The 26,486-nt window shown below is 51.2% G+C and overlaps 1 protein-coding gene and 1 pseudogene across 4 annotated transcripts in view; both read right to left on the bottom strand.

The window, feature by feature from the left end:
- Positions 1–12,539: 12,539 nt before the first annotated feature.
- On the bottom strand, positions 12,540–13,373 carry LOC112632452 (annotated as a pseudogene).
- A 3,936-nt stretch (positions 13,374–17,309) lies between these two features.
- Positions 17,310–26,486, bottom strand: part of DIDO1 (death inducer-obliterator 1) — a 61,881-nt gene continuing 52,704 nt past the window's right edge. For 2 of the 4 annotated variants that reach the window (XM_025398184.1, XM_025398185.1), the window contains exon 16: positions 17,310–22,000. In XM_025398184.1, the coding sequence (XP_025253969.1) occupies positions 18,819–22,000 (3,182 nt within the window). In that variant the 3' untranslated portion in view covers positions 17,310–18,818. The remainder of the gene's footprint in view (positions 22,001–26,486) is intronic. The other 2 variants (XM_025398183.1, XM_025398182.1) reach the window with 1 other exon arrangement.

Genomic DNA, 26,486 nt, shown 5'->3' with positions numbered 1-26,486 from the left:
TCGCACTGCGCCTGCGCCGCCCCGCCCCGCAACGGCAACCCCACCCCTGCGCTAGCCCCGCCCCCTCCGCTACCCGCCGCCGCCGGCCCCGCCCTCGCCCAACCGCCCGCACGCCCGGCCCCGCCCCCGCCCCACGTCGGCGGCTGCTTGCACGAAGGGCCCGCCCCCACGGCCCAGCCACGCCCCCAGTTCCCAGCCACGCCCCTGCTGCCCGGCCACGCCCCACTGAGGCCCGGCGAGGGCAGCTGCGCTGGAGTCAGCGTGGTACCTACGCGGTGACACCCTGGGGAGAAGCCACATCCGTGTGTGTGCACGTGCGCCCCATTACGGCCGCAGGAATGAAGACGTTGTCAAAACAGCTACCTGGACCCACAGTGCCCAGGCCATCCGCTTTATCCGCGTAAACTGCGCAGCGCATGGCCGGGCGCCGTGGCTCATACCTGTAATCCCAGTACTTTGGGAGGCTGAGGCGGGTGGATCAGGAGGTCAGGAGATCGAGACCAGCCTGGCCAACATGGTGAAACCCTGTCTTTACTAAAAATACAAAAATTAGCTGGGCGTCGTGGTGTGCGCCTGTAATCCCAGCTACTCAGGAGGCTGAGGCAGCAGAATCGCTTGAACCCAGGAGGCGGAGGTTGCAGTGACTCAAGATCGCGCCACTGCACTCCAACCTGGGCGACAGAGCGAGACTCCATCTCAAAAAAAAAAAAAGCACAGCGCGACGATAGTGGTGCATTCCCAGCGCTGGGCCCACCTCCACTGCCCCTGTCACCACGGGTCCCCTGTAGCAGTCAGCACACTGCCCTTCCCCCACCTGCAGCCACTAATCTCCTTCCTGTGTCCAGGAGTTTGCCTAGGCTGGGCCTTCCCTGTTAATGGAACCATGCAATATGTGGTCTTTAAGAGATTTATTTTTGCAATCTTGAAATAATTCCTGTGCTTAACCTCTCACCCACATTCCCATCTCACACAGTAGTTAGTTGTCTGTTCTCTGTCTAGACATTAGGACACTTAAAGGCCTGTGACTTGCACATCGTCTTCTTTTTTTTTTTTTTGAGATGGAGTTTGGCTCTGTCGCCCAGGCTGGAGTGCAGTGGCCGGATCTCAGCTCACTGCAAGCTCCGCCTCCCGGGTTTGCCCCATTCTCCTGCCTCAGCCTCCGGAGTAGCTGGGACTACAGGCGCCCGCCACCTCGCCTGGCTAGTTTTTTTGTATTTTTTAGTAGAGACAGGGTTTCACCATGTTTGCCAGGATGGTCTCGATCTCCTGACCTTGTGATCTGCCCGTCTCGGCCTCTGTCTTCTAAGCCAGGTCTTAATCTTTCGCTCATTTCATCACAGTTTAGACACAGGTCAATATATTACAATGATTCAGCGATGGGCTATGAAAGTTCAACCATGCAAAGCTAAACTCACACATGTATACATGAAAATAATACATCAGTTTTGGGCAAAACATCAGGTTTCAGAAAACAATATCAAGGAGGAAAGCATGGACTTAAAACTCTCAGGGACATGGCAACAGAAGTCGTCTAAAGTAAAAGAGAGGGAAGGCTAAGAGAGTGAGCAGAGCATCAGTGAGCTATGGGGCCGTTTCAAGCAGTGTGATTTGAAGTCCCCTGGGGGTGGAAGGATGTGGAGAAAGACATTTTAAGAAGTAATGATTGCCAGGTGAGCTGGCTCACGCCTGTAATCCCAGCACTTTGGGAGGCCGAGGCGGGCAGATCCCTTGAGGTCAGGAGTTCGAGATCAGCTTGGCCAACATGGTGAAACCCCATCTCTACTAAAAATATAAAAAATTAGCCGGTTGTGGTGGCATGTGCCTGTAATCCCAGCTACTCAGGAGGCTGAGGCAGAAGAATTGCTGGAACCCGGGAGGTGGAGGTTTCAGTGAGTAGAGATTGCACCGCTGCACTCCAGCCTAGGAGACAGAGCAAGACTCTGTCTCAAAAAAAAAAAAAAAAAAAAAAAAAAAGTAATGATTGAAAAGTTTTTTAAAACTACAAACCTACAGACCCAAGAAGTTTAACATATCTCAAACACAAGAAACACGAAGGAACTACACCAAGACGAAAAGCAAATTGCTTTATTTATTTATTTATTTATTTATTTTTTGAGATGGAGTCTTGCTCTGTCTCCCGGGCTGGAGTACAATGGCATGATCTCAACTCAGCACAACCTCTGCCTCCTGGGTTCAGGTGATTCTTCTGCCTCAGCCTCCCAGGCAGCTGGGATTACAGGCATGTGCCACCACGCCTGGACAATTTTTTGTATTTTTAGTAGAGACGGGATTTTGCCATGTTGGTCAGACTGGTCTCGAACTCCTGACTTCAGGTGATCTGCCCACCTTGGTCTCCCAAATGCTGGGATTACAGGCATAAGCCACCGTGTCTGGCCTCAAATTGCTTTAAATCAGTGAAAAACCTTAAAAGCAGCTACACACACACACACACACACACATACACACACACACGACATTGTGTACAAAGGAACAAAGATGAGAATGATTGCAGGCCGGGCGCAGTGACTCACGCCTGTAATCCCAGCACTTTGGGAGGCTGAGGCCAGTGGATCATGAGGTCAGGAGATGGAGACCATCCTGACAAACATGGTGAAACCACGTCTCTACTAAAAATAAAAAAAAAAATTAGCTGGGTGTGGTGGCACATGCCTGTAATCCCAGCTAACTCGGGAGGCTGAGGCACGAGAATCGCTTGAACCTGGGAGGTGGAGGTTGCCATGAGCCAAGATCACGCCACTGCACTCCAGCCTTGCAACAGAATAAGACTCCTTCTAAAAAAAAAAAGAATGATTGCAGACATTTTTTCAGGAATAATGCGAGTCCAAACACGGTGGAATCACAGCTTTGAAGTGCTGAGGGAAAGGGAAAGTTCACTGACGCTGTCAGGCATCTATATTCACAAGCTCTGTGTCTGTGAATCCAACCAAGGGTCGAAATCCTCAGAACAGAAAATTCCTTCTGTACTGAAAAGCGCAGACTGCTCCTCCCTGTCACTGTTCCTGAAACAATATGGTATAACGAGTATTTATTTAGCACCTACGTTGCATCAGGTATTATAAGTAATCTCGGTATGTATATATTTTAGAAACAGGGTCTCACTCTGTCTCCCAGATTGGAGCGCAGTAGTGCAGTTACAGCTCACTGCAGCCTCGACCTCCTGAGCTCAACCAATCCTCCTGCATGACTCTCCTGAGTAGCTGGGAGCACAGGCACACACAGCCACACCCTGCTAATTTTTATTTTATTTTATTTTTTGTAGACATGGGATCTTACTATGTTGCCCAGACTGGTCTTGAACTCCTGGCCTCAAGTGATCCTCCCACCTCAGCCTACCAAAATTACGGAGATTACAGGTGTGAGTCATCACGCTCGCCCCTACAGATGATTTAAAGTGTATGGAAGAATGTGCATAGGTTATATGGAAACACGATGACATTTTATATAAGGGGCTTGAACATTCATGGATTTTGGTATCCATGGGGGGTACTGGAACCCATCCCCCAGGGCTACTGAGGGATAACTGTAATTCTGTAGCCAGCAAAGATATTTTTCAAAAACAAAGGCAAAATAAAGACTCTTTTGAACTTACAAAAGCCAAAATAATCCATCACTAGCAGACTTGCACTACAGGACATGTTCAGGAAGTCCTTCAGACAAAAGAAAGGTGAGACTGGATAGAAGTCGCGGTCTCCACAAAAGAATGAAGAGACTGGACGAGTTAAAGCTATTTATTATGAGCCTTAGCACAACCACTGCAATACAACAACAAAGAGTGATGGCTAATAAGTCGGTAAAGGAGAGAAAATGGAATCAGACTCTCAAAGGGGCAGAAAGTGAGAGATGATTGTGCCACTGCGCACCAGCCTGAACGACAGAGACTTCACCTCTAAAGTAAATAAATCAATGATACAAAATTTTAAAATGCAAGAGACAGGAAAAAGAAAAATAGAACAAAGAGCACATGGGACAAATAGAGAATAAATAGCAAGATAGCAGATTTAAATCCAATTTAAAAATCACATAAGATGTAAAAGGTTTAAACACGTTAATGAGAAAGCAGAGACCAGAATGGATAAAAAGTCAGACCTTGGAGGCCGGGCGCGGTGGCTCACGCCTGTAATCTCAGCAGTCTGAGAGGCTGAGGCGGGCGGATCACGAGGTCAGGAGGTCGAGACCATCCTGGTTAACATGGTGAAACCCTGTCTCTACTGAAAAATATAAAAAATTAGCCAGGCATGGTGGTGGGTGCCTGTAGTCCTAGCTACTTGGGAGGCTGAGGCAGGAGAATGGTGTGAACCCAGGAGGCAGAGCTTGCAGTGAGCGGAGATCATACCACTGCACTCCAGCCTGGGTGACAGAGCAAGACTCCATCTCAAAAAAAAAAAAAAAACAGCCAGACCTTGAACTGCCCGTAAGAAACTCATTTTAAAGAGACAAATAGTGAAAGGATGGAAAATGCATACCTCCCTAGCACTGTCGAAAGGCAGCTGGAATAGGCATATAAATACTAAAGTCAATTTCAAGGAGGCAGGTCTGAAAAAAAAAGAAAAAAAAAATACTGAAGTAGATTTCAGAGCCAAGAATTTTGCCTGAGATACTGGTCATTTCACAGTGAAATAGGGGGCAGAACATTTTCCTAATTAAATGCATCTAATTAGAAAGCTTAAAAATACATGGAGCAGGGCCGGGCGCGGTGGCTCACTCCTGTAATCCCAGCACTTTGGGAGGCCGAGGCGGGTGGATCACTTGATGTCAGGAGTTCGAGACCAGCCTGGCCAACACGGTGAAACCCTGTCTCTACTAAAAATACAAAAATTGGCCAGGCGTGGTGGTGGGTCTCTGTAATCCCAACTATTCGGGAGGCTGAGGCAGGAGAATCGCTTGAACCTGGGAGGCAGAGGTTGCAGTGAGCGGAGATCGCACTACTGTACTCCAGCCTGGGCGACAGAACGAGACTCCATCTCAAAGAAAAAAAAAGAAAAAAAAGAAGCCGAAGGCTGGTTCTTTGAGAGAATCAATAAGATCTATCAACCTCTGGCCAGACTGAGAGCAGGAAAAAAGAGAAAAACAAATGACCAGAACCAGGAATAGGCAGTGACAGCACTAAAGATTCTAAATATATTGGACGCGTGGTGGCTCATGCCTATACTCCCAGCACTTTGGGAGGCCAGGGTGCACAGGTCACTTAAGCTCAGAAGTTTAAAACCAGCCTGGGCAACATGGCAAAACTCCATCTCCACAAAAAATACCAACAATTAGCCAGGAGTGGTGGTGCATGTCTGTGGTTCCAGCTACTTGGGAGGCTGAGGTGGGAAGATCACCTGAGCCCGGGAGGCAGAAGCTGCAGTGAGCTGTGATCGTGCCACTGCACTCCAGCCGAGGTGACACAGTGAGACCCTGTCTCACAAATAAAATGAAGAAAAAAGGCTTCTGTAAATATTGAAAATATATTAAGAGGCTGTTATGAACAACTTTATGGCAATAAAATCAACAACTTAGACAAAATGGGCAAATTCCTTAAAATACATAAATTACAAGAGCTCACTCAAGAATAAATAGATAACTTTGATTTCTCTCTATCTGTTGATAAAATTGAATTGGTAATTAAGGATCTTCTCACAGAGAAAACTCCCCTAACAGATGTCTTCATGAGTGAATCCTGCTAAACATTTCAGGAAGCAGTAACACCAATTCTACCCAAACTCTTCCCAGAAACTGAACAGGAGGGGTACTTTCTAGTGCATTCTATGAAACAAACATAACTCATATCAAAACCAGACAAAACAAAACTACAGAGCAATATCTGACAGTAACAAAGATGCAAAAGTTATTTTTATTTTTATTTATTACTTAAAAAAAAAATGTTTCAAGAGACAGGGTCTTGCTCTGTCACCCAGACTAGAGTGCAGTGGTGTGATCGTGGCTCACCTCAGCCTCAATCTCATGGGCTCAGGCGATCCTCCCACCTCAGCCTCCTCAGTAGCTGGGACCACAGGCATGTCAGAATACCTGGCAATTAAACAAATTTTTCTGTAGAGACAAGAGCCTTGCTATGTTGCCCAGTCTGATCTCAAATTCCTGGGCTCAAGCGATCCTTCCACCTCAGCCTCCCAAAGTGTTGGGATTACAGTTGTGAGCTACCATGCTCAAGCTGGAGTTCAGTGGCATGATCTTGGCACACTGCAACCTCCTTTTCCTGGTTCCAGCGATTCTCCTGCCTCAGCCTCCCGAGTAGCTGCGACTACAGGCACCCGCCACCACACCCAGCTAATTTTTGTATTTTTAGTAGAGGCAGGGTTTCAGCATACTGACCAGGGTGGTCTTGAACTCCTGACCTTGTGATCCGCCTGCCTTGGCCTCCCAAAGTGCTGGGATTACAGGCATGAGCCACCACACCCAGCCCAAAATTCTTTTAAAATAATGTTAGCCCTGTAATCCCTGCACTTTGGGAGGCTGAGATGGATGGATCATTGGAGGCCAGGAGTTCGAGACCAGCCTGGCCAACGTGGTGAAATCTTGTCTCTACAAAAAAATACAAAAATTAGCCGGACATGGTGGCAGGCACCTGTAATCCCAGCTACTGGGGAGGCTGAGGCAAAGAAATGCTTGAACCCAGGAGGCAGAAGTTGCAGTGAGCCAAGATCACACGACTGCACTCCAGCCTGGGCAACAGAGCGAGACTCTGTCTCAAATAAATAAACAAGTTTGCCAAGTGTGCCAGCAGGCACCTGTCATACCGACTGCTCAGGAGACTGAGATGAAAAGATCTCCTGAGTCAGGGAGTTCAAGGCTGCAGCGTGCTGCGATAGCATCTGTGAATAGACACTGCACTTCGGCTCGGACAGCATAGTGAGACCTCACATCTAAAACCTTTTTTTAAGTTTCAAAGATTTTAGCATTACTTTTTTTTTTTTTTTTTTTTGAGACAGAGTCTTGCACTGTTGTCCAAGCTGGAGTGCAATGGCACGATCTCGTCTCACTGCAACCTCCGCCTCCTGGGTTCAAGCAATTCTCCTGCCTCAGCCTCCCGAGTAGCTGGGAGTGTGGGCACCCGCCACCATGCCCAGCTAATTTTTTGTATTTTTAGTAGAGACGGGGTTTCACTATGTTGGCCAGGCTGGTCTTGAACTCCTGACCTTGTAATCCACTGGCCTCAGGCTCCCAAAGTGCTGAGATTACAGGTGTGAGCCACAGCATCCGGCCAGCATTAAAATATTTTATGTTATGACTGTCATTGTCTGTTTTCTGTAGCTCAAACTGAATGACTGAGCCTGGGTAACTTATAAAGAAAAAGAAAGTGTTTCTTTTCAGTTCTGGAGGCTGGGAAGCTCAAGGTCGAGGGGGCCCACGAGGAATCTGTCAGCGGTGGCCCAGGTGTCCCACGGCGAGCGGGCCCACGAGGAATCTGTCAGCGGTGGCCCAGGTGTCCCACGGCGAGCGGGCCCACGAAGAATCTGTCAGCCTACACTTGGCACATGGCCCAGCAATGGCGGGCACTCATCCCAGAGAAAGAAAATTTACATCTCCTCACACACTTACCCACAGATGTTCATAGCAGCTTTATTTGTAATAGCCAAGAACTCGAAACAACCAATAGGTGAACAGTCAAACGAACGAACTCATCCTTACCACAGAGCTGTACTCGGCAATAGGAAGGACTGGGCACTGACACGCACAGCTCGGATGGGTCTTAAGGGCACGGAGCTGTGTGAAAAAACACAGTCTCAGAAGACCACATACAGTAGACGCCATGGGCTGAACGGTGAGGCCCCCCAGGTCATATATTCACGCCCTAGTCCCCAGTTCCCCAGCTCCCCAGAATGTGGCTGTTTGTTTTTTGTTTTGTTTGTTTGTTTTTGAGATGGAGTCTCGCTCTGCCGCCCAGGCTGGAGTACAGTGGCGCGGTTCTCGGCTCACTGCAACCTCTACCTCCCAGGTTCAAGCGATTCTCCTGCCTCAGCCTCCCGAGTAGCTGGGATTACGGGCACCCACCACCACACTCAGCTAATTTTTGTACTTTTAGTAGAGACGGGGTTTCACCACGTTGATCAGGCTGGTCTCGATCTCTTGACCTCGTGATCCACCCGCCTTGGCCTCCCAAAGTGCTGGGAGTTCAGGCGTGAGCCACGGTGCCCGGCCTGTGGCAGTATTTGGAGACAGGGCCTTCAAAGAGGTGATTAAGTTAAAACGAGGATGTGAGGGTGAGACCTAATCTGATATGACTGGGGTCCTTATTAAAAAGAGGCAGGAGGGATTCATTAAAAAGCCACGTGAGGATACAGTGGAAAGGCAGCCATCTGCGACCAGAAAGGGAGGCCTCGAGGAAGCCAGAGCTGCCACACTTAGAGCTTGCACTTCCAGCCGTCAGAACTGTGGGAAAATAAATTTCTCGTTTTTATTTTTTTTAATTAAAAACCTTTTTTATTTTTTAAAATATTTTTGAGGTGGAGTCTCCCTCTGTCACCCCGGCTGGAGGGCATTAGTGCGATCTTGGCTCACTGCAACTTCTGCCTCCCAGATTCATGCAGTTCTCTTGCCTCAGCCTCCTGAGTAGCTGGGATTACAGGCGCCCGCCACCACGCCCAGCTAATTTCTGTATTTTTAGTAGAGATGGGTTTTCACTATGTTGGCCAGGCTGCTCTCAAACTCCTGACCTCAAGTCATCCACCCACCTTGGCCTCCCAAAGTGCTGGAATTACAGGCGTGAGCCACTGCGCCCGGCCACATTTCTTTTTAAAGCCACCCAGTGTGTGGTGGTTTGTTATGGCAGCCCCAGGAAACTTACACAGTATAATTCCATGTATATAATGGTATTGAAATAACAAAATTATAGAAATTGATAACAAATTTATGGTTGCCAAGGGGAAGGAATGGGGGATAGAAACATGGGTTGACCCTAAGGAGTAGCATGAAGGACTCTGTGGTGAGGGAGAGCTGGGTCTTGGCTGTGGCTGCGTGAATCTGCACATGTGGAAATGCCACAGAACTGGACACATGCAGTGGGCCCATATCTGTTTCCAGGTGGTTTTTTTTTTTCTGGAGATGGCGTCTTGCTCTGTCGCCCAGCCTGGAATTCAGTGGCGCAACCTCGGTTCACTGCAATCTCCGTCTCCCCGGTTCAAGCGATCCTCCTGCTTCAGCCTCCGGAGTAGCTGGGATTACAAGCGTCTGCTACCACACTCGGCTAATTTTTGTATTTTTAGTAGAGATGGGGTTTTGCCATGTTGACAAGGCTGGTCTCTAACCCCTGACGTCAGGTGATCCACCCGCCTCGGCCTCCCAAAGTGCTGGGATTACAGGTGTGAGCCACCGCGCTCACCCTCCAGTTTTGATATTGGGCTATAGTTATGTAAACTGTAACCACTGAGGGACACTGAGTGAGAGCTTCATGGGACCTCTCTGTACTATTTTTGCAACTTCCTGTGAATCTACAATTATTTCAAATTTAAAAATTTTTAATTCAGTTGTATTTCTATACAATAGCAACAATCAGAAACTGAATTTTTAAGAGATGGCATTTACCATGGTATTAAAAAAATATGAAAAAAGTTAGAAATAGGGCCAGGCACGGTGGTTCACGTCTGTAATCCCAGCACTTTGGGAGGCCAAGGTGGGTGGGTCACCAGAGGTCAGGAGTCGGAGACCAGCCTGACCAACATGGTGAAACCCCATCTATACTAAAAATACAAAAATTAGCCGAGGCTGGTGGCAGGCACCTGTAATTCCAGCTACTCAGGAGGCTGAAGCAGGAGAATTGCTTGAACCTGGGAGGCGGAGGTTACAGTAAGCCAAGATTGTGCCACTGCAGTCCAGCCTCAGTGACAAAGTGAGACTCAGTCTCAGAAAAAAAAAAAAAAAAGCTTAGAAATAAATTTGACAAAAGATGTAAAAGACCTGTACACTGATAACTACAAAATACTGTTGAAATAAATTAAAAAGATGGACAAATATAGAGTATACTATGTTCATGGATTAGAAGGTTTGATAGTGTTAAGATGTATGTTATTCCCAAAATTGATGTATGCAGTTCCAATAAAAATCCAGCACTGTCTTAGTCCATTTGTGCTGTCATAACAAGACACCTTAGACTAGGTCACTTATAAACAACAGAAATGTATTGCTCCTAGTTCTGGAAGCTGGAAAGTTCCAGATCAAGGCACCAGCATATATGATGACTGGTGAGGGCCTGTTCCACTCAGATGGTGCCTTCCTGTTGCATCCTCACGTACCAGAGAGAGAAAATCAGCTCCCTCAGGCCTGTTGTCAAAGGGCACTAATCCCATTCATGATGGCTCTCCCATCATGACCTAGTCACCTCCTAAAGATCCCTCTTCTTATTTTTTATTTTTGTTTTTGAGATGGAGTCTCAATTTATTGCCGAGGCTGGAGTGCAATGGTGTGATCTTGGTTCACTGCAACCTCCGCCTCCCAGGTTCAAGCAATTCTCCTGCCTCAGCCTCCTGAGTAGCTGGGATTACAGGCGCGTGCCACCACACCCAGCTAATTTTTTTGTACTTTTAGTAGAGACAGAGTTTCTCCATGCTGGTCAGGCTGGTCTCAAACTCCTGACCTCAGGTGATCCTCCCACCTCGGCTTCCCAAAGGGCTGGGATTACAGGCATGAGCCACCGCGTCCAGCCATTGTTTTAAAGACCCCTTTTCTTTTTTTTTTTTTTTTTTGAGATGGAGTCTCGCTCTGTCGCCCAGGCTGGAGTGCAGTGGCGCGATCTTGGCTCACGGCAACCTCCGCCTCCAGGGTTCGCGCCATTCTTCTGCCTCAGCCTCCTGAGTAGCTGGGACTACAGGCGCTGCCACCACGCCCGGCTAACTTTTTGTATTTTTAATAGAGACGGGGTTTCACCGTGTCAGCCAGGATGGTCTCAATCTCCTGAGCTTGTGATCTGCCTGCCTCGACCTCCCAAAGTGCTGGGATTACAGGCGTGAGCTACCGCGCCCGGCCAAGACCCCGCTTCTTAATGCCACCACAGTGGAGATTAGGTTTCAGTATGAATCTTGGAGGGATACAAACTCAGACCATAGCAAGCAGGGTGTTTTTTTGTTTTATTTTTTTCTTTTTTTAATTCTTGGAAGGTTGGGCAGGGCAGGGTCACCAGGCCGGCTGGCAACTGCTCCCCCTTCCTCCCATCCTCTTGTAGCTTCTTGGACTCTGGGGCCAGTTGATATTTCTGTTCTGTGACGTGGAGTGATCAAAGCTGGTTCTGGGTTTTCTGGAGCTGGATCTTTGATTGCCTTTGATTTAGAAGCATTCATGACCCCTTTTCCCTCGGGAAAGAGGCGCTGATAATTCATGCAAATGGCCACCGATGGGCAGAATTCACCAAGTGCCTCTGGAACCAAGGCTGCCATTGAACATTCTAGTAAAAGTGGGTGATGCTTTCGCCCAAGTGCCCTGGATAACCTGGGAAAAGAAAATGGTGAGTCAGTGCTTTATTTATTTTTAATTAATTAATTTATTTTTTTGAGGCAGAGTCTTGCTCTGTCACCCAGGCTGGAGTGCAGTGGTGTGATCTTGGCTCACTGCCACCTCCGCCTCCTGGGTTCACGCGATTCTCCTACCTCAGCCACCCGAGTAGCTGGGATTATAGGCACATGCCATGATGCCTGCCTATGTTTTGTATTTTTCTGGTAGAGACAGGGTTTCGCCATGTTGGCCAGGCTGGTCTCGAGCTCCTGACCTCAAGTGATCTGCCCTCCTCGGCCTCCCAAAGTTCTGGGATTACAGATATAAGTCACCGTGCCCAGCCTGAATTCTTTTTTCTTTCTTTTTTTTTTTTTAGATGGAGTCTCTGTCACCCAGGCTGGAGTACGGTGGCACGATCTTGGTTCACCAACATCCGCCTCCTAGGTTCAAGCGATTCTTCCGCCTCAGCCTCCCGAGTAGCTGGGATTACAGGCACGTGCCACCACGCTGGCTAATTTTTTTAGTAGAGACGGGGTTTGGGGTTTCATCATGTTAGCCAGGATGGTCTCGATCTCCTGACCTCGTGATCCACCCACCTCAGCCTCCCAAAGTGCTGGGATTACAGGCGCGAGCCACCGCACCCGGCCTTTTAAAATATATTTATTTTTTTAAAATAGAGACAAGGTCCATCGATCGTGTTGCCCAGGCTGGTCTCCAGCAAGCTCAGGGGATTCACCTCCTCCCCAACAGGGCTCCCTCAGGCGTGAGCCACCGCGCCCGCCTTATTTATTTACTTGTCTGTATTTTAATCTCCAAGGTGGATTTATTTAAAGGTTTCACAACTATGTCCAGGTTTTAAGCTTATGGGAAGTAAATGGGGACACTTTTTTCCTAAGAAGAATTTCTTTAAAACCAAGCACATTGCTAAAGAACAACATTATATCTGGCAAACAATAATTGGCAACAAAATAAGTTTATTATTCTGCCCAAGCCAGCCCCGGATGCTGTTTCTTAACCAAGATACAAACTAATTTTGCTGTAGCAAGTCTGGACCAATTTTATCAAAACATGTCTTTGGTTAGATGTCTAGTTTCCATTTAATGTTTTGAAAACTCATTTGACAGCCAGTCAAGTCCCTCATCCACACCAGCTCTGTGTTGCACAAGTGGCTTGAACATACCATGTCCTATTAGGAAGAGACTGAAGAGCTGGCTCATCTGTCGTCGCACTGATGGCCCAAGCGCTGGGCAAACCCTGTTTGTTTGCGGAGAGCAGTGGCGCTGCGTCTCCACACTCACCTGCCCGAAGCCTTTTCTGCAGCACATCTGCCACTTCCCTAATTCTTTCATGATCATTGCTGTCTACCAGCAAAAGAAGACCCTGGGTATTCTGGAAGTAATGCTTCCCGAGAGGCCTCATTATATCTTGACCACCAACATCCCACACTGTGAAACAAGTGTTCTCTTTTTGAGTCAGAGTCTCGCTCTGTCAACCAGCCTGGAGCGCAACGGTGTGATCTCAGCTCACTGCAACCTCCACCTCCTGGGTTCAAGCAATTCTGCTGCCTCGGCCTCCCAAGTAGCTGGGATTACAGGAGCCCACCACCACGCCTGGCTAATTTTTATATATTTAATAGAGATGGGGTTCCACCGTATTGGCCAGGCTGGTCTTGAATTCCTGACCTCGTGATCTGCCTGCCTTGGCCTCCCAAAGTGCTGGGATTATAGGCTGAGCCACCGCGCCTGGCCCAAAACAAGTGTTCTTATATTTTACTGCTTCCATGTTAAAACCAATGGCAAGAACTGTGGTGAGTACCTGCTCTAACTTCAGTTTATACACAATGTGAAGGCAGCATCCAATCAAACCATCCAAATGTGCACCTGCTTCTTGCTGAAGAGGTGGGAGAAGTGAGAGGAGATGGTGGGGACCATAGGTTCGTGGCACTTGTGATGGGCAGAAGCAGAGGGGTTGGGGGCGGCCCTGTACTTTCTTCTTGCATGCTTCCAGGCAAATTGAACAAGGGGGAAGAGAAAGAGCTGAGGAAGAAAGAGGGAGGCAGGGATGTCTCACTGGCCCATGTGCTGGTGAAGCTGTAGACAGGAATTAGCAGGACAAGGACCTGCTGGTGATGGACACAGCAGCTCCAGCTCTCGGTGCTTTAAATTCCTGGCTTGGAGTCTGAAAAGGAACCTGAAAGCCTCTATGACTGTCTTAAAATAAGTCCTTATCTCCTGTAGCCACGCGGCTGAGATTTCTGCAAAACAAACCTGAAGCCTAGTCTCCTGGACAATTTAATTACAGCATAATCTACAGTTTCGACTTTGCAGTGCCTCTTTTGTTAAATTTAAGGGAAGTTGGGAAAGAACTGGAACCTGATGTTGGAATGGGGGCATGTGGGAAGATCCCAGTGAAGCTGAGGACCACAAGCCCCGCAAGTCTGTTGGGATCTGCCTGTAAACTCCACAAGTCTTCTCTGAAGGCCCATGCGGCTCTTCCACCACTGCCTGGGGAGCTGAGACCCCTTTGCCTGAAGACCCTCAAGTGTCTTCCCTAGGGAGCTGCCCTGTAAGGCGCCACCATCCTGCCCAGGACCCACCACCACCTCTGTTTTCCTTCTAGACCTAGATCCAGACTGGAGTTCCAGCAGGCCCCAAAAGAGAAGGTGTGAAGTGTGGCCCACAAATGCTTCCGTACCAAAACCTGGGGAAAATATGTGGAAATGGATGTTGAGAGTGTGGGATCTGGGTGGAAGGAATATAAGCTTGCATAAGTGAGACAGGGACTCAGATACGAGATTCTCGATTTGATGTGTTGGAGTGAACGGCTGGGAGTGACCACCCCTCCTGCCCCCACTTTCTTGATCAATCACCGAAACTGTTGCCCCACAGGTAGCCTACCCTAAACTAAGTGAAATCCAGAACTTTCCTCGTATACTGGAGAGGACAGTGGAACGCTAGGATGGATTTGTCACGCAAGACCAGCTTGATGTCCTTGGGGCTTGGAGGTCACCCCTTCACCAGGATTCTGAGGAGTGAATTCACAGGGTAGCCCCACACCCTCACCCGGACCCTCACCCGCACCCTCACCCAGAACTTCACCCGCACCTGCACCCTCACCCTCACCCGCACCCTCACCCACACTCACACCCGATCTGTCACCTGCACCCACACCCGATCCCTCACCCACACCATCACCCGCACCCGCACCTCACCCTCACCCTCACCCGCACCCGCACCCACACTCGCACCCGATCTGTCACCTGTACCCGCACCCTCACCCTCACCCTCACCCGCACCCTCACCCACACTCGCACCCGATCTGTTACCTGCACCCTCACCCTCACCCTCACCCTCACCTGCACCCTCACCCACACTCGCACCCGATCTGTCACCCACACCCGCACCCTCACCCTCACCCGCACCCTCACCCACACTCGCACCCGATCTGTCACCCGCACCCTCACCCACACTCGCACCCGATCTGTCACCTGCACCCACACCCGATCCCTCACCCACACCATCACCCACACCCGCACCTCACCCTCACCCTCACCCACACCCTCACCCGCACCCTCACCCACACTCGCACCCGATCTGTCACCCGCACCCGCACCCTCACCCTCACCCTCACCTGCACCCTCACTCGCCCCCGGGAAGAGCTCCATGATCATTCTTTTCTGCAGGCCAAAAACTGCGGTGGGAACTGCTGCGGTGCAGCTGGACTCCCAATGCAGTGGGGATGGTGGAGCTCCGGGCTGGCGGGAGCCATGCCACCGACATGATTCCCAGCACAGCGGTGAGGGGCAGCAGAGGCGCAGTCATCTGACCCACATAGTTCCCGCGTTGCCTGATGGGTGCGGCTTCCCTACAACTGAAAAAAATGGACATCCTGCCAAAGGCGTCCCCGTTTTGTGCTGGCAGAAAGGCTGTAGGTTCGAGAGCAGGAGTCCTTCGCTCTGACTGGAAGCCCCAACACAGAGTTCCGGGCCCTCGGCCAAGTTCCAGACTCTGGACAGACCCAGGCCCCTGGAATGGAGGAGAGACTGCCGTCTCCCAGAGGAAGGGGCCCTGCTAAATGCCAAAAATACGCAGCTAATTTTCCCACCACCCCTTCCCAAATGGATCTTCCTCTGTTTATCAGGAGTCTGTGCAACGGGGATGGGAAATAATCAGGCCTTCTAGGAATTTCTAGACCCTGGATCTGAAAGGAGGCCCAGATGCCAGGCAGAGCTGTGGTTTACGGAGGCGGGTGATGGAGTTCGTTCAGGTTTTCCTCTGAGTAAGCCCACTGAGCCTCCCAGCCTCCTGTGGAACAGATGTACTCAGCCAATGGCAGGGTCCCCACATGGGTACCCTGAGCCCATGAGTGAGGTCGGCTGGAAGCAGCAGAGCAGCCGGAGGAGGAGCAAACCCCAGGCCACAGCGTGCTCCTGGAGGGACCCTGATTTTATCAAAATTTAGATGCAGAGAGAGAAAAAGATTAAGGAAAATACCAAAATAACGACAGCGGTGACTGCTGGGTCTGACGTTTTGGGCAGGCTTGGTTCTCTCTTTTGCTGTGTCCCACAGGAAGACAGACCCAGCGTGTGGGGACCCGCACCCAGCCAGTCTCGCTCTGGCTCAGCCTGTTTACTGGCCCTGCCCTGCCACCGAGGGCTGAGGTCACTGTCCGTCTGGGCATGTCTGTTGTGGTCTTGTCTTTTCTGCCCTTCTGGTTAGGCCCCCCAAGCTCAGCCACAGCCACGGCCCCCACTGCTGCCTCCTCCCTGGGACTCACTGACGCCTGATGTGAGGGCTGGGCAGGGAAGGTGCTTGCTGCTTTGGGTGTTACCGCCTGTTGGAGGCCCCCGTGCCGAGTTCTCGAGTGAGATGGCTCTTTCCATTTTCCCCGACGGCTGCCTCGGCCTCCCTGCTGGAACAGGGAGCCACAGTTCAGTGACCCTGTGGTGCCTTGTGGGCCTGTGGGTGCCAGGGCTCCGGGGCCTGGACCTTTCCCTGCTTCGTGTGACCGACCGGGCCGCAGATGAGCCCAGAGGCAGACTGGAGCTGAGTCTTCCTCGCCACTTTTCCGCACAGTGAGCCCTTTGGCTGCACGGGTCACGGTCTGGAGCTGTTGGAGGCGGCTGGTCAGAGCTGTTGCTGTCCCACCAGACACTTGGCCAAGGGGGCTGCACTGGTCTGCACGGGAACGTCCCACCAGCGTCTGCTCATGGCTGGGCTGTGGACCCATAGGCTTGTTCAGAAGCCAAGCGCAGGCCAGGCGCCAGCTCACGGAGCCTGTCCCTGCAGCCACGCTGTGTGCAGGCACGTGGGGCACCATGTCTCCTCTATTGGCACTGCTGGGTCTGGGCCGCCAACCCCGCCTGCCCACCTGTGTCCTCAGCAGCAGCCCACGCCTGGCAGAGCCACCAGGCGCACTCTGTGCTGCAGCCCACGCCCGGCAGAGTCCGGGGGCGCGCTCTGTGCTGCAGCCTGGATGGGCTGGGGCTTCGGGGCTCACTCCTCAACCATGAGACCCCTTCACCACAGCTGAGGCTGTCGCGGTGGTCTCGGGCTCCCACTCTGAAAGCCCCAGGAGAGGGTCTGAAGGGGGTGAGTCCCTCCTCCCGACCTTCCTGCCCATCATCTCCAGAGCTGCATGGCACTGAGTCCCCACAGGCAGCGAGAGAGTTGCCCCGTGACGGAAGGATGTGGGGACCCGCACCCAGCCAGTCTCACCCTGGGCTCAGCATGAGTTCAGGGAGGGGTCCAAAGGGCACTCCTGCCCACGCCCAGGCAAACCAGCAACAAGAAACGGGGTGGCCAGGGCGTCCGTGCATGACCCCAAACTTCTCGGCGTTAGAAAAAGGCTGATGAAGACCCGAGACAGAAACTTCCTGTGGCTGTTTATTCTACTGCGAGTAACAAAACCTATGTCGTTCCATGTTCTCATGTACAGTGATATAAGCCTCCGCAATAGAAAATACAATTTACAGGAATCTCTATCAAGTAAACTAAAGAAACACACTTGATTTTTACATTTGTGTATTTAAATTAGAAAAATTTGCTTTATATGTTAAACAAACAAACAAAAAAAACCTTCACATCGTACTAGATGTTGGAAAGTGACACCTACTTTAATGTAATTTAACCTATGGACACTTGGCTTTCAACACCAAACATCTCAAACTGATACGTTCTCAATGTTTTCTTAACTTAAGAAATCTGTGCTATAAAGTGAAAAATCTGTAGTGACGTACAATGGAATAACAGACTCCAAAGGACAAGTGAAGTTCTTTAATTTTATATCTGTAAAAGTAACTTTATGAAAATATAAAAAATTATCAAAGTGTATTTGTACAAATAAATTAGCCAGATGTTTTTTACTTCACACTTCAGAAGTACTCAAAAAATACACAAGCAAGAGACTGTTTCACAGTGAACAGCTTCCTATCTCATTTGCAGTTCTTGAGCTAATAATCACTATTTCTCATCTCAGACTTTATACGAGTATTGTTCCACTTTCAAGGACAAACTTTTAAATGTATCATCTGACAAATACCAGTTTGAGGCTGACTGCACTTTTCTCGGGACACAGAACTGCTCAGAAGGTGAAACTGGACGAACAAAACCTTCCGATTATTCAGATCAAGGACTGCTCCCCGCCCCCGAAGTACACTTAATTGGTTTGTTACTTTTTTCTAGGCTGGTCAAACTTAACGTTTTTCAATAAATTGTTATTTAAAATGCAACAATTATACTAGGACAGATGTTGCTTTAAATCATGTTTTTGAAAAAATTGATAAGGTGACATATAAAAGCTGAGCTCGCTAAGAAATGTGTGTTTGTTTCCCAGTTGAAAATTGCAATTCAAATTTTATGACAAAAGAAAGATGCATTTGTAAGTTTTGTGTTTCTCAAGACTCCAGATACAAGCTACTAACACTTCTCCCCAGCCGCAGGGTGGACGCCTGCGGGTCACACCCACACCGGCCTCCGGGACAGCGGCTAAGACCTATAAGAGCAGCTTCTGGAAACACAAACAGATGAGATGTCAGTGAAGGTATGGCTCTAGGGTCCAATGAAATTCCCTTAAAATTTACAATAGTCAAGTTATTGAAAAAGGTAACTTTATGATCTGAAAAAGCAATATGCTCTGTAGGCAATTTCCCATTTCTTTAACTTTAAATGGAAATATTAAAGTTTAGTTTTTTTAAAAAAAGCATCAGAATTGTAAAGATGTGAAATCTAGTAAGAAACCATTTACACAAAATTACAGTAATTTTTAAGTCCAGAATATTCTATCCTGAATCTAAGATCGTGGCTATTTCAAAAGCTATTTGTTCAACGCATTTTACGAACGTGGCTTTAAAAAGGGTCTCTGCCCGGCCGGGGCGTCTAGGCCTGCGAGGCGGCACCGGCGTCGGAGGCCCTCGAGGCCTCGGGCTTCGGGTCCCGAGCGCTCTCTTTGCTCTTGCTCCGGTCTTTGCGGTCGCGGCCCCGCTCCCTGTCCCTGGCCTTGTCTCGGTCCCGCTCTCTGCTCCGGGACCGGTCCCGGTCGCGCCTCCGGTCTCGCTCGCGCTCTCGGTTCCTGCTCCGCTCCCGGCTGCGGTCCCACTCCTTGCCCCGGTCGGCCTCGCGCTCTCGGTCACGGTTGGCGCTCCTCTCCCGGTTTCTGTCCCAGTCCCGGCTGCAGTCCTTGTCCCGGTGTCGGTCCCACTCCCGGGCCCGGTCCCAGTCCCGCTCTCGGCTCCAGTTTCGGCCGCGCTCGCGCTCTCTCCTCCTGTCCTCGGACGCCCGGCCCTGGGCGTCGGGCTCCTCCAGCGGCTTCTCTTTGGGGCCCGCGTCGAAGCGCTCCCTCTGCCTCCCTTCGAAAGTCTGGTTTCTGTATTCGTGGCCTTTGCCCTCTCGGAAGTCGGGCGATGCCCACTGTCCGTCGGCCTCGGGGCCCTGTCCGGGCGCACTGGAGGAGAGCGCGGAGGGCGGCCCGGCCTCCTCCCAGCGGTCCTTCCGGTGCTGCGGGGGGTGGCTGGGGAGCTCCAGCAGGGGCCTGGGGCCCGGCTTCATCACCTGCGGGGCCTGGCCCTGGAAGTGAAATCGCGACGGGGTCTGCTCGTTTTTTTCAGAAAAGGGCGCAGACCCCCGTAGTCCACCAAACTGCAGCGGTGCTGGCGCCCTTTGGTTTGTGAATCTTGGTGGTGAATGGACCCTCTGGTCTTCGAACTGCTGAGGCTGAATGCCCCTGGGACCTGGCATAAAGTTAGGGACCTGGCCTCTGGGTCCTTCGAACTGGTTGGGATGAGGGCCCCGGGTAGCTTCAAACTGACTAGGATGGGGCCCTCTTGGGCCCACGAAATGGCCAGGGGGTGGGCCTCTCTGACCTCCAAACTGAGAGGGAGGGGGGCCGCCTCGGGGGCCTTTCAGCTGGGACAGCAGCGGCCTTCTCTGGCCTCCGAACTGGAAAGGCGCGCCGCCTCTGCCTCCCAGAAACGGGGCTTGCTCTGTCCCTTCAAACTGGGCGGGGGTGCCCGAGACCTCGTTATACGGGGCGTCCTGGAACTCCCTCTTCTCCCCATGGGGATCCTTGCGTTCTTCAAATTGGGATGGTGCCACTCCTCGTGGTCCACCAAGGTAAGAGGGTGAGGGGCCTCTGCTGTCCCCATAAGGAGGTGGCCCATGTTGCCCCGAGAATAAGGAAGGGATGGGCCCCTTCTGGGCTCCAAATCTGGCTGGCTGAGGCCCTCGTGGCCCATCGTTAGAGGCGATACTCTCTTCTGGAAACGGAGGGGCTGGCCCCCTTGGTCCCGGGAAATTGGGGCCATGAAGCCCTGACATCCCCAAAGCATGAGGTCCAGGTTCACGCTGACCTTGAAACTGGGGCTGAGCGCCCCCCACTTTCTGTCCTGGTGTGGGGAGCGGGGTGGTGCCCTCGCCGGGTCTGGCCTGTGGCTCTCTGTCCCCCTCTGTTTCAACTGCAGGGCTGCTGCTCCTTCCAGCAGAAAGAAGGTTTCTTGGGTCCTCATACTGAGCTGAGCCAAGAGCCTTGTCCTGCGACGCGAACCCCGGGCTGGTGAAAGGGTCCCTCTCACCGTCGTGCTGCAGCGGGAAGCTGGGCTGCAGGGCACCACAGGGTGGTGTGGGCAGCAGCACCCTCCGGGCAGGCCTGGCCGAGCTGTCTCCAGCCGTGGCAGGGCGGGTGCCCTCCCCAGGCTCTGCCTTCCAGCCGTCCTGCTCGGACCCCGCTGGGGGCTTTTCACCTGAAGCCCAGGGGGAAGAGGCTGGCTCCTTTTCCTCCAGGACTGGCACCGGTGCCTGGCCCACAAGGCCGCCCCTGCAAGCATCTCTCTCAGGCAGGGCACCCTGGGCACCACGTGCCGAAAGCCTGGAGGGAGGCTCCCCCTCCCCGTCACCGGCCTCGGCGACCAGGCGCCTTGCCTGCCGTGGGTCTCTGTGGTTTGATGCCTGGCTGGCGGGGGGCAGGGAAGTGGGCTTGTCTGCGGGCTGCTGCTCTTGCTGGAACAGCTCCGCCTTGGGCAAGGATGACTTTGGTGGTGGAGACATCAAGGCGTCTGACACTGAGAAGTGGGCCATGGAGACCCCGACTGCGGCCCTCTGCTGCCTGAGAGCTTCTTCCTGCTCCTCCAGCTGTCTCTTCTGCTCCTCGATCTGTTTGTTCAGCTCTTCTAGCATCTTCTGTTGTTCCACCAAGGAGGGTGTGGCGGCCCCAGCCACCGGCTCAGCAGGCCTGTCCACGGAGTTCCTTCTCACGTCGGCACACATCCTGTTGGGCAAGTCATCAACGGTCACTTTCGCTTCTTCTAAGATGGTCTCATCCTCGGGGTCGTAGGCCACCTCTTCCCGCTCCGCTGCAGCTGCTTCAGGAGCCCTTTCCACCTCGTGGCGCCGGCCTCGCTCCACAAGCTGAGTGTCGAAAGCCCTCTCGGGGTCATATTCCTCCTCGGGGTCGTATGGCCTGTCATCCTCCTCTTCCTCTAGGGCCTTATCTTTTGAGAACTGACCGAACTGCTGGACGATCGGATCTAACAGCGGAGGCGCCGGCACCCCGTCCTCTGCTGTGGTTTTGGGCTCCTGGGGGAGACCTGCGGTGGACCCAGGTGGCTCCCGGACAGAGGGGTCGAATGATTTCTTCTTTCCAAAGAGAGTCTGCAGGATGTGCTCCAGTGGTGACGCTGTTTTGGAAGCAGAGGAAGCGGCGGAGGAAGCTGCCGTGGAGGCTGCTGCTGCTGTTGTGGCTGCTGTGGCTGGGCTGGTGGCTGCAGGTTTGAGGGATGACAACACTTTTAGCACCGGCGGTTCTGGAAGAGGGGGCGGAGGGGGAGGCGACCCAGGGGGTGTGCTGCTGACAGCCGTGTCTGCAGAGTAGAGCTGATACTTGGAGGGCTTCTTTTCGGACTGCGGGGCTGTGGTTACTTTTGGATAGGCCGGAACGTCCACTTCTTCTTGTTGAAGTCGGGTTCGCTTTTCATCCATCTTGTCTAACTCTCCAGTGTTTGCGGGACGTTTTATTTTTTGGCAGATTACTAATCCAAGAATTATATTCGGACGTGGTGACTCAAGACCTGAAAAACAAAATATTTGCAAATTTTAGAATCTAAATCCAACTTTCACCCTTCAGAGGCGAATTTTATTAAGGGCTTTCATGGGGAACGTTTAACAGACAGAAATAAGCCATTCTGTGGCAAAATAAAATCAAGTGTCAAGATAGTTGCAAAAGCCTGGATGATTCTGCCCCAGGAACGCATCGTCCCAGGAACGCACCATCCCGAGAACGCACCAAGCCAGTCCTCCCGGAGCCATGTGAAGGGGGCGACTAACCCCTCGTCACCAACCACGGAACTGAAGGCCCAATTCACGAGGGAATTCATCCCAATCGTCGGAATTTGTTACATATTTTAAAGAAATTATCTGTAATGCTAGAGCAGAAGTGTGGAGGGGAGGGAGGCTGTGGTGGGAACCTACAGGGGTGGAAAGGGCATTGTCCCAGGTGCCCTTAACACAACAGCTCAGCTATGCTCTTCTTCCCCTCGTGCCACTGCCAGGAAGGTAACAGCCCTTTTTTTTTTTTTTTTGAGATGGAGTCTCGCTCTGTTGCCGCAACCTCGGCTCACTATAACCTCTGCCTCCCGGGTTCAAGCGAATTCTCCTGTCTCAGCCTCCTGAGTAGCTGGGATTACAGGCACACACCACCATGCCTTGCTAATTTTTGTGTGTTTAGTAGATAAGGGGTTTCACCATGTTGGCCAAGCTGGTCTTGAACTCCTGACCTCAGGTGATCCACCCGCCTCGGCCTCCCAAAGTGCTGGGCTTACAGGCATGAACCACCACACCTGGCCCCCTTTTTGTCTTTAACTTAGGAGTTGCAACACATAATTACTCTAAATATACTAATATTAAATGTTTGATTAGGTGCCAATTCAACTCAATTCAGAATTATCAATAAAGCACAAGCATGAGGTCATCCATTAGTCTCTGGTGTCAGAATTACAACTACACAGGAAAAACGGCATTAAATGAAATGGCTAAAATAAATGCTTTGGACTGGGCATGGTGGCTCATGCCTGTAATTCCAGTACTTTGGGAGGCCAAGGCAGGTGGATCAAGAGTTCAAGACCAGCCTGGTCAAGAGTTCAAGACCAGCCTGGCCAACATGGTGAAACCCTGTCTCTACTAAGAATACAAAACTTGGGCCAGATGCGGTGGCTTACACCTGTAATCCCAGCACTTTGGGAGGCCAAGGTGGGCAGATCATGCGGTCAAGAGATCAAGACCATCCTGGCCAACATGGTGAAACCCTGTCTCTACTAAAAATACAAAAATTAGCTGGGTATGGTGGTGCACACCTGTAGTCCCAGCTACTCAGGAGGCTGAGGCAGGAGAATCGCTTGAACCTGGGAGGCGGAGGCTGCAGTGAGCCAAGATCACGCCATTGCACTCCAGCCCGGGCAACAGAGTGAGACTCGGTCTCAAAAAAACAAAACAAAAAACAAAAATTAGCCAGGCGTGGTGGCGTGTGCGTGTAGTCCCAGCTACTCAGGACATTGAGGCAGGTGAATTGCTTGAACCTTGGAGGCGGAGATTGCAGTGAGCCGTGATCGTGCCACTGAACTCCAGCCTGGGCGACAGAGTGAGACTCCGTCTTGGAAAAAAAATTAATGTTTTAGGTTTAGAAAGAAATTCAGTGAGCATTCACATATCAAAGACTGCCTAAGGCTTGCGTCCTTGTAAACACAGGACACGGTGCTCACGTAAAGCCCAGAGGTGCTCAGCAAATGGGTGGCAAAGAGCAGAGCAGGTGAACGACGCGCACTGGGGGTTTTAGGGCACAGTATTAGTTAAAAAAAAATTCTCCAAAGAGAACTATTCCCAACGTTGTAAGTTGTGGTAACTTAGATCAGGAGTACTAATATTCCAGTAACAACCCTCCCCACACTCATAATCAATCAAGAATGCCAAAGGGGAACAGAAAAACCCACATCCCAAAACAGTAGCTGAGGGAAAAATGATACACATGGGCAGAGCGTTTCGGCAGCATAACAATATATGAAACTAAACCGTAAAAACTCAATGTACAGATAATTTAACATTACTGTGGTATACAAAAGGTGCTCACGTTACAGCTTTTTTTCCCTTACAATGAAAACCAGTACGATTTCCCGTGCCTCTGGTGATGTTAAAGATCTTCACAGATCGCTTCAGGTTGTTTGGACAGGCACCACCCTGTAGTTCTAAACACATTTGTTGTTAATCTCCCTAAATTCCACTAAGGAATTGATGGACAGGCTGAGCACAGAGGGTGGTGGGTGTCCATCTCACCCTTAAGGGAGGAATACCAGGCCTGCCAGACTGAGTTGGGACCAGCCTGCTCATGGGATGCTCCCTCCCTCCTGGCGAGAGGGCCAAAGGCCTCTTCCTTCACAGGCTGCCTGGCAGAGCTGAGACTCGAGCGCAGCGAGAGGGGTGAGGTATCCCAGCACCTCACCTCCACCTCCTCTTCATTCTGTTCCCCGGATGGTAGCACGGTGCCAGTGAAAGGGCTGGGTGGGCACAGAAGGAGGGAAGCAGGAAAGCCAGCCAGGCCACACCGAAGGGCACAGCTGAGCTCTGCTGCTCAGCAAATACGAAGGGCACCCTGTCAAGTTCACATTCTGATTAACATGAGTTAAACATATTTTAAAATACTTCTCTCGCCACAATAGCTATCTTTTGACTGAATAAGCTATTACATAGCTTACTCACATCCACTTTTCGGGTATGGTCAGTTGTGAAATTGGCTATTATGGCCTTCCCGGACCATACATCTGCAGAGCCCACCACGCCCTGGTGGGAAGGGCACTGAGGCTCAGGCTGAGTTCCTGTAAGCCAGGCCCTCTCCCTGCGAACCTGACACGGGGAACAGACACAGGCCTGGGCTAGGCTTCGGGAGGGACCCCAGGCAGTAGGGCTTGTGGGGCCTCGTGTGGGGAAGTCACCTGGGGGAGCCTAGTGCTGACTCATTGACACAGAGGGGACATGCCGCCCAAGGGAGACTCTCAGCTTCTAAAGGGCTGTCAGGGTGGCGGAATGATGTACAAAATCACTGTTACGTGGTCCCGTCTTGTGGTGTGTCACTCCAACTCAAACTTTTAATGGCTAACTTGCTTGTTAATGAAAAAAATAATTAGTATATCCCAGCTCTGGCAAGATTCTTTAGTCTTGAAAACAGCAACCATCTGGAGATTGGCATCAAACACGTAGCTGGCACGTGTAAATGCTCCCAGCTCTTGGTGCTCTCATCTGCAGACACTGGTGACTGAATAAAGCTGCAGTCAGATGGGTGTTCATTCTGAATTTCCCCGCCATTTAAAATTTAAATTGGGCTGTCCAAAAAGGCACACCCGTTGTGAAACAAACTTGTCACCCACTCCTGTTTGTTACTATGGTTGCATGAACATGTAAAACGTGGCCGGCACCCGCTCCTGTTTGTTACTACGGTCGCGTGAATATGTGAAAAGTGGCCAGCACCTTGGAAATCACTCTTCACGGAAGCAGCAGTGCCGTTCAGCTGACCGGACCTTGGGAGCCATCTTCCCTGGAGGAGAGGGTGCCTGGCAGTGCCTGGCATGTCCAGCAGACCAGTAAGGTCAAAAGGTCACAGAGCCCCCACCTCAGGAGGGGCAATCAAGGTTGCCCAGGGGCTGTTCCCAGGCTCACCCCTCCCCTTGGCAACTGCCCCGTGGTGTGTGTCAACCCTGGGAGGGAGTGTACCCCGGGAAGGTGCAGAGACTGAGGCCTGCGTGAAGCAGGCACCAGCCAGGCCGCAGGCAGCACAGGGCACGGCGGGCTTACTTACCCACCTCCCTCCTGAGGGCTACTGAGGCCCTCAGTTCATAAAGCAGGCAGCCAGGAGCAACCAGGGCTCGGGGCCCGGAGATGCAAGCTGTGGCTAAACGTGCCCCTGCACTTCCACTGAAGGGTACTGATCAGGCCTGGAACAAGGGTGTGGACATTCCCCCAACACCCTCTGAAAGGCCAGAGGGCGAAATGGTTTTCTTCTGGGCGTATCATGTGCAAGCAAACAGGCCTTTTTAGCACCACGTCTGTGTCCTTTGCGTATTCACGAAGGAGGCGTCTGGACTCAGTGGTCAGAATCAGACCACACGCACAGGAAAAGAACGCAAGACACTGAAGACAAAGGGTGTATTCAAAAAGCTGTGTGGGCCAAGACCAAAACCAGGATCTGTGTCCAGGTGTGTCGGCAATAGGGACTGGGGGACAAGGCAGCTGACAAGGGAACCACCTGCTTCGGAGGGTGCAGGAAGCGCCCTTGGTACTGAACCTGAGGCTGCAGGATGACACTCCCTCTTACTAATGAACCACCTGAAACCTGACTCCTCCCAACCCCAAACTATCACAATGAGGCCTTTACCCCTAAACTCACCCACCGAGCACATCCTACTATCAGTTCTTAAAATGAAAACTCTCTCAATGGTCTGCTTCTGTCAAAACAAAATGTTCACACCTGCTGGAACAGAAACTGTGTGGAAGTTAATCAACAAGGGTTCTGAG

The sequence above is a fragment of the Theropithecus gelada genome, chromosome 10 (genome assembly GCF_003255815.1).
Source record: "Theropithecus gelada isolate Dixy chromosome 10, Tgel_1.0, whole genome shotgun sequence".
Classification (NCBI taxonomy): Eukaryota; Metazoa; Chordata; class Mammalia; order Primates; family Cercopithecidae; genus Theropithecus; species Theropithecus gelada.
Note: the sequence above shows the minus strand (reverse complement) of the source record. Positions and strands in the feature narration are given on the sequence as shown.